Source organism: Leptosomus discolor, chromosome 9 (assembly GCF_034619465.1).
Source record: "Leptosomus discolor isolate bLepDis1 chromosome 9, bLepDis1.hap2, whole genome shotgun sequence".
NCBI lineage: Eukaryota > Metazoa > Chordata > Aves > Leptosomiformes > Leptosomidae > Leptosomus > Leptosomus discolor.
In genome coordinates this window covers 16,289,339-16,302,754 of record NC_141399.1, presented here as the reverse complement: position 1 = coordinate 16,302,754, position 13,416 = coordinate 16,289,339, and the positions used below count along the sequence as shown (strand labels likewise).

General features: G+C 36.7%; 1 protein-coding gene across 1 annotated transcript in view; it reads left to right on the top strand.

The window, feature by feature from the left end:
* ERC2 (ELKS/RAB6-interacting/CAST family member 2) overlaps positions 1-13,416 on the top strand; it is a 409,803-nt gene that overhangs the window by 126,089 nt on the left and 270,298 nt on the right. The window contains exon 6 of the mRNA XM_086470650.1: positions 6,444-6,611. Within this exon, the coding sequence (XP_086326776.1) occupies positions 6,444-6,611 (168 nt within the window). The remainder of the gene's footprint in view (positions 1-6,443; positions 6,612-13,416) is intronic.

Genomic DNA, 13,416 nt, shown 5'->3' with positions numbered 1-13,416 from the left:
GTTTTAATGTTGGCTTTTTGAATGAGTTCATGATTTTGACTTGCACCTTTTTGGCACAACTTTATTTTTTTCTGGTTTTGACTGTAGTTTTACAGTAAGGACTGCTGTTCCATAGATGATGCCAAATGTAATCTACTACGTTAAAGACTTGTGATCTGATGGCTTTGTTCCTGCAGAGTACCTTGCATTTCATACATAGATATTATGAGCTGACCACAAGCAGGTAGTAAACGTGTAGTGATGTAACACATTTCTTGGTGTCAAGCTCATAAAACAGTATTGCTTGGTCTTTATTTTAAAATACATCAGAAGTAAAGCTTGATGTATAAATTGTCCCATCTGGTATTTTTACCTCTTTTTATTGTGATGTGCTCAGCTGCTGTCTAGGTAAAAGTGGGCACTCCAAGTAGTGTTTCTTATGAGTTCTAATATTTCTTTTCTGATATTTTTATAATTGCCCTAAAAACTGTAATAAATATCTATAATATTACAATTTGTGCTGAATACAATTTATTCCCAGCTTTCTACCTTGAATGTGTTTTATTTATAAAGTGATAAAGTACTGAATTAAAGTGCTCAATAAAAAGAAAAAAAAAAAGTTTGAAATTATGGAGACTGAAGCTGATGCTCCCATTCTCATATAAATAAATTTAGGTCTTGGAAATAGCTTTTTTAAAAATATTATTTGTAAGCTAGACTAAGATGGGGCAAAACAAGTCTGTCCCTTGTTTATCTGGGATAGAATCATAGGCCAGCCATGCTAGGCAGGCTCAAGTCAGCCAGGACAGCTGACCTGACTTAGCTACAGGTGTAGCCTGTTCCATAATGTCATGCTTATTATAAAGGAGGAAGGTTTGCTGGGGAGAGGGGGTTCTTCTAGGGTTCTTTCTGCTCTTCATGTGGCTTTTCCCTGCTCCTGAGGACTAGATATTCATTTGGCTGAGTATAGCTCTGTGTGTCTCTGTTGGTATTGGTGTTATCTCGTTAAAATCTGTTTCACTTCTACCCACGAGTCTGTTCTCCTTTTCCTGATTCCCCTCCCTGGCTGGTAAGGCGTTGTTGGGTGACAGAGTAACTGTTATAGTTTAGCCCTGGGTACAGGCTAAACGTAGACACGAGTCACAGCAACCTGAAGTGGAAACACTGAAGAGGAAAGCCACCCATCTCATTTCTCGAAGTGCTGTTAAATATTTGACCATAATGTCAGAAAAAAATTTAGGCAAACAGCTTTGGTAGTCATGATTATTATGAAATCTTACTTTATTTTAGAATTCTTTCCATCCTAGTTATTTGTTTGTGTTTTGTTTAATATTTAGGGGGTATTTTTGTGTATGTGAAATTCTAGGGAACTGAGATAGATTGATGTACTTTTTTTGAAATGTGTACTTGCAACTCTGAAAAAACTGCCTGAGGAGGAACTGGTCCTATTACCTTTTTAGAGGCCATGTAAGCAAATAAAGTAAGAGTTAATTGCCTTAAAGCCTTGTTCTCTGCCTACCATTGTCTGTTGATGCTAAAAATACTTAGTAGTGTTGCTGTTTATGTACGAAGTTTCTGATATCAGGTAGATAAATACCATGACTGCTCTTTCAGAGTTATGCAAGCTAAGATTCAGAACATGTATGCAGCTTGTCTATGGTCAGATAATGAAAGTGTCAGCACCTTCTGGAGAATCAGAGTTCCCTGATTTTCCATTTTCTTGTGTAAATTAGACCTTCATTATCTTCTTGACAAGATGCTTTTACTTTGTCTGAATTCCACAGCGAGTAAAGGAGTAAGAAAATTCACCCCTGTGTAGTCTTGGATGCTAAAGATTTTTCTGTCTCGGAAGACCTGTTACTGTGTCCCCGTTTGGAAACTGTAGGATCTTGTGAACTACATCACAGGCAATGTTGGTGTCTTGGGATATTGGGGCAGATTTTTATCTTCCCCTGGGGGTTTGTGCTACAGAAGAAATGGAAGTGTTAGTGCCTATGTGGAATGAATCCTTATTTTAAAAAAAAAAAAAAATCAAATATATTTATTCTGTTGAAAAAAGTAGCGCTTAAGCTACAGAAAAATAGCTGAAGTTCCTAAGTAGCATTGTCATCAGGAAAACTATTTTGCTTATTTAAACATTATTAATTTTGAAGCAATTCAGTTTTAGTAATTTACAGCAAAACTCCTAATGCATCTCAGCAAATCTGTTGATATAAAAATAATTTACAAAGCCTACAATCACCATAGTCTTCTGATGCCTTTGAGAGAAAAAGCTTCAGTATATTTCTGTGGCACAGAAAGCAGATGAATAAGACGACTATTAAACGTGCCTTGCTTTGTCATAGTCTTCTGATCTTTGATAAATGCCACATTTTGATGAAACTTTGTTTTCTTTCATCAGTCCTTTTCTTCCACTTAAAATTAAGATTTGCAGCAGAAGATATTATTTTTATCATTCATCTGAGAACCTCTCAAGGTGGAAAAGCATTTACGTAGCTGTCAGCAAACCGATCTTACTATACCTGATCTGTTGAACCCGAGATTGTTAAATTCTGATAAACGGGACAAAACTCTTCTCACTGTTAACAGTTTTAGGTGCCATAAAGCTCTTAATATGTCACATTTGCTCTTGAAGTATATCTTGTTTTAAACCTGTTCTTAATTTCAATAAATGGAAAGGTATTAAATGAAGACCAATACTAAATATTATTTATTGTACATGAGTGGCAGAGAATATTGGAAAATGTTCCTTTTCTTATCTAATTCTTAGTAATAGTCACTCTTTCCAAATATATAGGCTTTCATTTTAATGTAACTTTCAGTTAAATAGTTGTAGAAAAGAAAACTTGCTTAGATTTTTTTTTTTTCTTGCCCAATTGACTCTCCTTGTTCTGTTTTTGAAGGGACAAAAATTGCCATCACTCACATGATACAGAAATCGTCAAAACAAGTCTTAAAGTTTTCATGACTGATGGATGTGAAGCTTCAAATATCTTCATTAAGGATAAGAAGAAAACATATAGAATGATATGCATTTTAAATAATTTCTGCTTTGCAAGGTTTCCTTCTCTTCTACTGTTTGTCCTTTGGCTAGCAGCCAAATATTTAAAGGAACACATGCATTTTTTTAGGTGTGAGTTTGCACTTTGGAATTTTAGTTCTTTGAGTATTAGAACTCTCATGCTATCAACAGGAATGAGTATGAAAATCTAGTGGTAGTTTTGTACAACTCGGCAAATTACCATTAAGATGAGTTTTAAGACTTGATTAGGCTGTAACAAGGCACTCTGTGTATAAGAACTTTTCACACTGTATGAAGGAAGCATGCAGGTTCTAGGTGATCCTGTAGAAGACATATACAGGAAAAGAACCACAGCATTTTTTTGTTGATAGGCCTGGAAATGCGATAAACACTTTAAAAATAGACCTTGACCAATATAACCTGTAGAATCTACAGACAGACTTGTAGAGTCTACTGTATGCAGCCACTTCATTTGCATTGCTACTGTTCTTCCATTCCTTAAATCCTCCATTTTAAAAAGCAGGTGTCATTTGTCACATAAGACCAGATCCTTATGATGCATAAATCAGCATAGTTTCACTTAATGGTATTATTTACTTAAAGATTTAGCCAATTAATTTTAATATGCAATGTTCAGGGGAAAAGCTCTGATTGTCTTCTTTTCTTTGTTTCCCAGTTACTCTATGTAATGTCATGTAAGATTTTGGTGTGTAAAAATAATAATGTAAGAGAAAGTATAATGGTTTTCTGGAAATTCTGTTTTCTATAGAACTGAAATTATGGGAGGTGGCAGAGTTGTAAATTGAGAAGGAAGACAAAGGAACTGGGGTTTCAGGAAAGGAGGTGAAGCGAGGTCATATTGGGCAATGTTGAAAATGCGGTGACAGGCAAATTACAGGTATGAAATATGTGACATAGTGGGAAGGTCAGGATCAGAGAACAAAGTTGGAGATCTTCAGATGCTACAGCATTTATACCCAGACTTGCAGGTTATCTTCATTGTAGTCTTTATAAAGTACAAAAATGTTTTTGCCTTTGTCTTTTTTTGTACTGAGATCAGGAGATCTCACTGAATTGGGGCTGTTGGTCTTCCACACCATTTAAGATATAACAAAGTGAAAATGTTTGCGCATCTGCTGGAGACAGAAATTTATTTCATGCCCTGTTTAATTTTTTTAAGCACTAATAGATAATGTAGAATTTTAAAAAAGTAAATACACCCAGGTCCAAAAATTTCTTTTGAGAAGTTTTGTGGTTTCTTGTAATGCCTTTGGTATTTTTGATATTTTTTTTTAAATGGAAGTTTTAGTACATTTCTCCATTATACCTTATTTTAATAAAACACCAGCCAAAAGCATAATTTCTCAACTTTTTTTTTTTTTTTTTTTTTAAAAATGAGAGCTCTAACACATTCTTAAATTCCTGGCAATTTGTAGGTCCTGTATCAAGAACTTTATACTAAACAGATTCTGTTTCTAAAACACAAAGAACATAGCTGCAATAAAAATGAATCTTTTTTTTTTTTTGGTTCTTTTTTGATTATTTCTCAGGGTGTGGATTGTATCATGGAAAAAAGTGGGAAAAATTTCTAGGGGAGATTAAACATTTGTGATGTTCACATGGGTCTCGTATAAAGCATGTGGTGTAATTCAGATGGGCTGCAGATCTAGGATGTGTCTTTATATCTTGTAGGCAGATTTTCCCATTGTTCATTTTGTATACATTTTTGTCTTCGTTGCTATACTTGCTTACATGTTCTGGCAAGGGATGAAGGAAGGTGATCTGCTTTCAAAAGAAAGTTTTCTCTAGCAGTTTCTTAACTGCACTTTTTACATTTTCTTGACATCTGATTTTTGTATGCTCCTTTTCTTATTTTGATATTTTCAGACTGTGAAGGTGATTGCTTTTAGTGCCAGTATAGATGCTTGATTTTATAGAGTAGCTCAGGGGTAGCTAGCCAAGTACATTAACCAGCTAGACAAACATATTGAGATTTATAAAGAGAAGGAATAAATATGTTAAGGCATATGGACTATAGTCGGAAGAATCATTTTTTAAATTTAATTTTTAAGGATAGCCTTGCAATGTAAAACAAAATAGAAATATTCTGATCAGCAGTAAATGCTTCCAGTGACTGTGCCATACAATATAGAATCTGTGAAATATTTTAGTGGGTCTTTAGGATGTGATTGAGTAGGACCAGCCTGTGGATACATATTCTGTTTTTTTTCCTGTGGGTTTTTGAATCACCTTCCACTTAGTCCTGTTAGATTTCTTGCATCCCAAATGTCTGTTGGGATGCAGCTGATGGGGAAAGAATGGAAAGAGTTCTTCTAGCGCTTCTCTGGTTGTTGCAGAATTGAAATTTGAAGTGTGGCTTCTCTGAATTATGCAGATGCACTGAGGAATTTTATTTCAAATAAACCTCATGAGATGATGTATCTGAATTCATCTGGTGACCAGTATTCTTTCACAGGACTCTAAGAAGAATAGTTATATGTCACATAATTCACCATCCTTTAGCATCATTCTGTGTATGGTCCAATGCTTTCTTCAGACTCATATTCTAAATCTACGACATTTTTGTGTTCTTTGGCTACCCTTCCCATTTATTATTGTGGAAAGGGAAGAATAATCCCAATTCCATGACATTTACTGATGAACCTTAAATTCATTTAAATTCAGAAGCTCTGTCTTAGTGACTGGGTTTCTGCTGTTTCCCCTAGGACACACTTTTACAGTCTCACAGACCTTTCACTCAGTGGAATTTTTTTATAATGTTTTCCCCAGACTTCTCCTAGGTTAATCTCTTTGGCTTGGCTTTCCTAGTACCTGAGAATTCTGTATGAACTGCCAGGGAGGGAAAAAGGAGGTGGGGATGGTGGGCAGCAATGCATTTGCAGGAAGAGTAAGGTTAAAATTCCACTCCTCTGTATTCCACTCCTCTGTTTTCCTCTCCTTACTAAGATGCCTGCTTTTCCTTGTCAGGCTCCTAAAAAAACCTTTGTTCACGCTGGCCAGTGATGTCACAAGAATCATTCTGTTGGAAGGAATAGGCTATTGAATTGAATTTATACTTTTAGGAATGCTTTTTTTTTTCTATGCATTTTTGCTGTCCTGCCAAACTTGCCTCACACAGGATAAATTCCTTTGAACTTAAGTGAGGTCCATGGTTAATTTATAGGCCAAATCATCATGTACAGTTTTTAGCAATTTCCTTTTAACATCTGCAACAGCAGGACAATCATTCTTAAGACAGGGTACATCAATTGAGTTTCCTGTAATTTAAAGGTGTGAGTGTAAAAAGTCCACAAACTAATTCTCTTCCAGAATTTACAGGTGTCTGAGTTGTCGTATCATGTTTGTCACACCTTTCAGATTTCAAGTGCAACTATGAATTGGAAATGAAAATAACGATCTAACCTTCTTTTTCCTGTTACAGATTGATCAACTGAAACAAGAACTGTCAAAGAAAGAATCAGAGCTTCTTGCCTTACAAACTAAGCTTGAAACCCTTAGCAATCAGAATTCAGATTGCAAGCAACACATTGAAGTGCTTAAAGAGTCACTTACTGCCAAAGAACAAAGAGCTGCCATACTTCAGACAGAGGTATAGTATCTTCTGATCATAAAATGCAATAGAGATATTTAGTTAATAGCATGTGTCAATGTGATGATGTGTTTGTTGCAAGTCTGTGTAGAGGGCAATTTGTTAAAGAACAGTGAAATAATTTAAAAACCTTTAAATGCCAGTATATTTGGTGTATACTTTTTGGTAGTACACCAGCTCTCGTTCTAGAATTTTTTTAGATGCACCTGTAATTGCATTCTAAGAAAATGTTTGTGCCTAATTCTCAATCTCATTCTAATTGGCTTCAATGAGGGGAGCTGGGCCTTAATGACTTGATTGTTGTCATTTCATTTCTTGTTTCTTCATCTATTAGTTGACTGAGTTTTTCTTTTGGTTGCTCTGCCTTGATGCTTCTTTTCTACTGTGTATTTCTGTTCTGAAGAGTGAAGCTACTGATGTATTTTGATGGGATCTGTTGAAGGGGGCATGATATTAATCTGTGGTTATTTTTTCAAGTGCAATCAACACTTATTTTAAAATATTAATAATTTCAGTCTTTAAAACAGGCCAGTGCATTAGTTATGTATATATCTACAAAGTCAGATCATAAAAATATGGGTAATGGAATACACGGTTGAGATGCTTATCACATTCAAAGAAATGTGTAAATCCAGTGTTTAAAATGTTGTCTGTTAGTTAATTTCCTGGGCTGTTAAACTTCATAGACCTGGAGCACACAATACTGATTAGATTGATTCGTATTATAACTTTTTTTTTGAATGTGTGTACCCCTTTCAAGCTACAGAAATACCTGTGAAATTCAGTCATACAGTGCAAATAGTTTCTATTCAGAGAAGTGTATTATTTAAGGTTTACGGGAATCTTACAGAATGTTTCAAATTTATCGCTGATAAAGCTCTAGGAGAAGAAACAGCTTAAACTCATCATTATCATGGAAGCAGGAAATAAATATTTCTAAGATTCTGATTGTCCCTCTGTTCTGTATGTGTTATCCTCTGTATGTTAAGAAGATACAGATGAAATCTTGGAATTTCCAGCTTGTGTTTAATGGGCCAGCCAGCATATGTATATAATAAATACAAAATAATCATAGTAGAACAAGGGTTAAAACTCCAGCAATTTTGGCAGATCTAGCTTTTGAGTAGTAAAACTACATATTTTAAATCTTTGTCTGTGCAAATCAGGTTTGCAAGGTTTGTATTACCTGTCATGCTGCTGAGGATGGTGATGAATTTCATTGGCTTTCCACTGATTTGAGTTCATAATTCTTTATCAGACGGATATGTGTTCAAGGCATTGCAGTCTTATGGCTGGCAAATGAACAAAAGAACTGAATCTACAGTGCTCTTGATGAAGGGCTACTGGGATTGTACAGTCCTGGTGGGGAACCAGTTGATTTCTGACAGGGATTCAGTTCGTTCTCTTCCCAGTTTCTACATAAAGCAGTTAAGCTTGACCCTTTTATATGAAGCAATATAAGTTAAAATTAGCTGTGACTGCCTGCTGGTCTGCAGGTGACTAGTGGTTGTATTGTGTCTGTTACACAGCCCCATGGGGAAACCAAGTGAAAAATTAATGTTGCAATTATCAAAGAGGTAGCTTGATAGAAGGAATAGTCTAAATAGCAGAGAATGAATCTCCTTTGTTTGGCCTAGCATGTTATTTGTGATATGAGTGATTGTGACATTTCGTACAAATAATATGATATTCTTCCAGCTTTCAATGGGAAAAAAAAAAAATCTGTTTAGGTATAGGATTCATGAAAGATATGTTCAGTATAATTTCTATTCAGTGGAAGATATCAGTTCCTGGGTTTGATTATTTATTGTAATTAACCCTTTACTTCTATATAATCCAAAGCTTTCTGATGACAAGATTTCGTTTTTTTTTCTGAATGAAATAACACTGTAAGCTAGGTGAGTCATTGCAGATATGAGACTTAAAAATGAGGCAAAACATCTCATAAATGTCCTCACAGTATATCTTGGTTCTAGACAGTTAAAGCTGTCTCTGCATGGACTTGCTAAATAATTGAGTCTGAATTTGTTTGTGACTGAATCTTTAGAAATTGTGGGTTTTATTTCATATGCATTATTGTCAGCCTTTGGTAATTGCCTCATAAATTGATGAAGCTCTGAAACACTACAAACTATTTTATATTCCACATAGAAATCTAGGTGATTTCTGTTTTCTGCTTTGAATCAGGTGTAGGTAATGATTTTATCAGACAACAGGTTTTTGAGTTTCTTTGCTCTTTTTAACATATCTTTGTAAAGAGAATTGGGGAAAGTTGGTGAATTATGTCCACCTCTTATGGGAAGTAATTTTAGTTAAAATTTGCTGTAATGGTCTGTTCATGTACAGGAGGCTTTTGGCAGAAGGGTCACATTAGTATAACTGTTGTGGTTTGGATGGTTTTTGTTTGTTTGTTTAGTTTTGTTCTTTTTCTCCTGGGAAATCATATGAAAATGAAGGCCTCCGAGTATTGGGTTAATACCAGACTTACATTTTGAGATATGGTATATCCCAAGTTGCATTAGAAGCAACACAAAGAAAACAAGCTTCAATTCCAGTTATACACATGTATTGATGCAGCTACTATTTGAAATGGTTTACCAAATAATTTTGATGTAATAGCAGATTTAAAGTGGGAGGTAACTTCGCTTGCCTCAATCTCTTCTATTTACTTCAGAAAACATAGCATTACAGGGTGTGCTCTTGTATGCACCATTCACCTATGAGGCAGAGACTTTAAGTAACTTGTCTTAAACTTTAAAGTAATTTAAAAGTCAGCAGTTTACCTGATCTTGAAGTACTTTAATAGCATGGGTACTTTGGGCAATATTAGTTACATCTAATTTTTTACCCATTTAAGATGCACTGAATGTTTTCTTACTTTCCTGTGCTCAAATTTGCACCTCAAATTTGCTGAAAAAGATCTTTTGTGTTCTTTAGGTAGAAATAAAGCACGCTGTGTACTCATTAGTTTCTCAAGCCAGGACTTAGCAGGAAGAAACAGTGTTTTCATTCGTTATTTTAAAGCCTCGAGGTTGTTGTAGGCGTGTCACAGGCTGTACAACTTTCCGTCTAGAAGGTTAGACACTCAGGCGTTACAAATAAAGAGTGGTTTCTGGAGTTAAATAATATTGAGGCTCGCAAAAGATATATGGTTAGTCTGAACATACTTTTTACCTAGTTTGATTAGACTTTGAATCAAGAGCCCCTTAAAACTACTGACCTATCCAGTCTTGTTTCCTGGAATAGAGTTTTAAGGCAGCTTTCAGCTAGCCATAAGAAATACACTCATATAACCAAACACGGGATTTGTCATCAGTTGCTGTGTAACTATGTGCTTTCTCTAACAATCATGAAAACAAGTCACAGATCTCTGCATTTAAGCAATTTCAGAGATTAGGAAATAAGATTCTTCAAGGCTGACATGCATGTTCTAATGATGTTTTATTGTTATGTATTTTTAAGACCCTCAGGATTTTGGCACATTCCTTACCACCCTGCTGTATGCTAGGGAGTTTTTCTGGTTAAAAATGATTGCTAGGTTGTCTCTTCTCCACAAACTATTATGTTACAACTTCCAGACTGGGTGTGCAGTTTATTGGAGAGAGAGTCTGTGGGCGTTCTGGAGAAATGCCCTGGAGCTCCGAGGAACACAAAAGCTGGACAGCGGCTGAATTTGTAGATTGCTACGTCTACTTCTGTAGGCCAGTGTCCTGGATTCTTATCAATATTTAGTCAAAACCAGAAAGAACCCATCCTTAACATAAGCTACAAGAAGATACCTCAGTAAAAAGTAATTGCTAAGACTATAGAGCACTGACTGGATGCCGTAAGTTTGAGGGGTTTTAGAGCTGATTGTGTTCCTAGTGTTGGCCAGTTATGAGGTGGTTGAAAGCAGGCTGTTAGTGTTGCTTGTGCTTTTTCTTATCCTGGAAGGAAATGCCTGCTTTTTTTCTCTGTTTTCTTTTGCCTGCTTATTTGCCCTTCATGTATTTTGACTGACTAGGGGGTCAATATGTGGCAATAAGAATCAAGTAATTTTTTTGTTTATTTCACTGTATGCTTCATTGTATGTTTCAATTAACAAATTCATGCATTCAGGCTGCATTCTCTTTTTACATCCTGTAAAAACTGTGTGATGCAGCAAGTCAGGAAAATTCAAAATGATGCCTTAGATAAAAATTTACCTGAACTCCCTTTATACCTGCTCTTAGTTTTATGAGGATCCTTTTTGGTAATCTCTTCACAAATATGGACTTCATATATCTCAACAATGTCTGTCTTCTGTACTCAGAAATATCCTGTTTTTCAAAAAGACTTTTTGTATTTCCACTTAGTCTTTAGTTTGGACAACTCTGGGAGAGCAGAGGGAATGTTTGTATCTCATATGAATCTTTACTGAAAATGTTACATTTGGTTATGTGTGAGGCTAAATGTCGGCTAATTCCAAGTATCAGCAGAGGCAATTGATGTTTTGTTTCTGGTATGTATATTAAGCTATGTTAAATTAAATAAAAAACCAACAACAAATCAAGAGCTTTTCTAATGAAATGCATACATTTCCTGCAGAAAATATAGTCCCTGCAACAAGAGACCCATGATAGGATAAAAGGGCTTTCTATGAACTAAAATCATGATCCTTCTTACCAGTAATCTGAAAATGGGCAAGTGCCATTTATTTGGTGACCAAGCATGTGGCCTGCAAGTCTAGATGGATGAGGAATAAAAATACTGCTTTGGCAGCTGGGATCTCCGAGACCTGGGTTTTAAGCTGACTAAACGGAGACCTAGGCTGTGCTGTGGTAGCAATCCAGCAATGATTCTAGACACAGCAGGTTTTGGTCTCTGCAACTGGGAACTGGGGGGAAAAAAATTTGTTTGCTTAGAGCAACCGAATCTTCTGTCTCCAGGCCTCAGGTCTTATCTAAAGGGAGGGCAATGGCTTCCAGCAGCAGATGGGAAAGCAGCTGCAGGGAGATGCAGGGTGAATGGCAGCCCTCCAGCAGGTGGAAATCATTATGGAAGGAATTTTGTACTGTACAAGCTATTGTTGGTTGTTACCAGATGAGTAAAATTAATAACATTTCAGCCTGCGTCAAGCCACACTCTTTTCCTCCTGCATGTTCACATTGTCTGTTTGTATGAGATAGGTTTTTATTAATTATCACTGTAGAATTTTATGCTGTCCCAAAACATGCTCATGACCTGCCTTGAAGGGCTTCTTTCTGGAGGCGAAAGTAACCATCAAAGGCCAGTTTTAATCTTGAGCGCAGTAAGGTATTCGTAGTTTGCTGTGTCAACTTCCTGCCTAAATAGGATTACTTTGTAATCACCTTGTTGTAGTTAAATCAGCTTAGTAAATCCTGTGTGTGTTTAAAAAAAAAAAAAAAAAAAAAATTCCTCAGCAGGATTTCATTATTATTTAGCTTAATAACAGCACTCTGCAGGTTATCTTCAGGTTTTGGAGACAGCAGCTGCATATGATGCAACAGGATGTGATTCATAGAATCCACGTAATGGTTGAGGTTAGAAGGGAGCTCTGGAGGTCATCTGGTCTGACCCCCCTGCTCAAGCTGGTTGTCCAGGACCACGTCCAGATGACTTTTGAATGTCTCCAACGATGGGCGTCCACAACTTCTCTGGGTGACATGTGCCAGTGTTCAGTCATCCTCACAATGATGTTTCCTGATGTTCAGAGGGAATGTCCAGTGTTTCAGTTTGTGCCCGTTGCCTCTTGTCCTGTCACTGGGCACCACTGAAAAGCCTGGCTCAGTTTTCTTTACAATCTCCTTTCATATGTTTATACACAGTGATAACGTCTCCTCTTTTCTAAACTAACCAGTAGCAGCTCTCTCAGACTTTTGTCATATGAGAGCTGCTCCAATTCTTTAACAGAGACTTTAATCCCTTAATTGCTTTGTGGCCCTTCACCGGACTCTCTCCAGTATGTCCATGCCTCTCTTGTACTAAGGAGCCCAGAACTGGCCACAATACCCCAGGTGTGGTCTGACCAGTGATGAATAGAGGGGAAGGGTCACCTCCATCAACCTGCTGGCAGCAACCCTCCTATGCAGCCCAGGATAGCGTTTGCCTTTTTGCCACAAGGGCATGTTGCTGGTGTTCAGTGTGGTGTCCACCAGGACCATGATGTCCTTTCTGCAAAGCTGCTTTCCAGCTGGGTGGACCCCAGTGTGTACAGGTGCATGGAGTTGTTCCTCCCCAGGTCCAGGACTTTACATTTCCTTTCCCTGAACTGCATGAGGTTGCTGTCAGCCCATTCTTCAGCCTGTCAAGGTCCCTCTGAACAGCAGCATCACCCTCTGGTGTGTCAGCTGCTCTTTGCATGTTTGTACCATCAGCAAACTTGCTGAGTCTACACTCTGCTCCATTATCCAGATCATTAATGAAGATTTGAACAGGACTGGATGCAGTATTGACCTCTGGGGTACAATACTGGTGCTGCTTGATACTCTTCCACCTCCCTCCATGGTTCTTACAAGCTAGGTGTAATTGAGGGTGAGGCTTAGAAGTAATCAGTTGGTATTAATTATAGTTTCATATAGTCCAAGTATCCCTGGAAGTTCACTAGTTTCGCTTTTTGTTGGCAATTTCTATCAGTGTTTGTTATTCAGTAGATTAGATTACATTTGTATCATTTAAAGTCCGGTATTTTCATGACGTCTTGGCAAAATTAGCTCAGAAAATTTTACTATGAAAGTATAGCTTAAGTTTGAGCTCATTCTTACAGAGTTGGTTTCAATGGTCAGAAATTAAGCATAAACAGATTATAGTGGTTCTTAATCTCTGC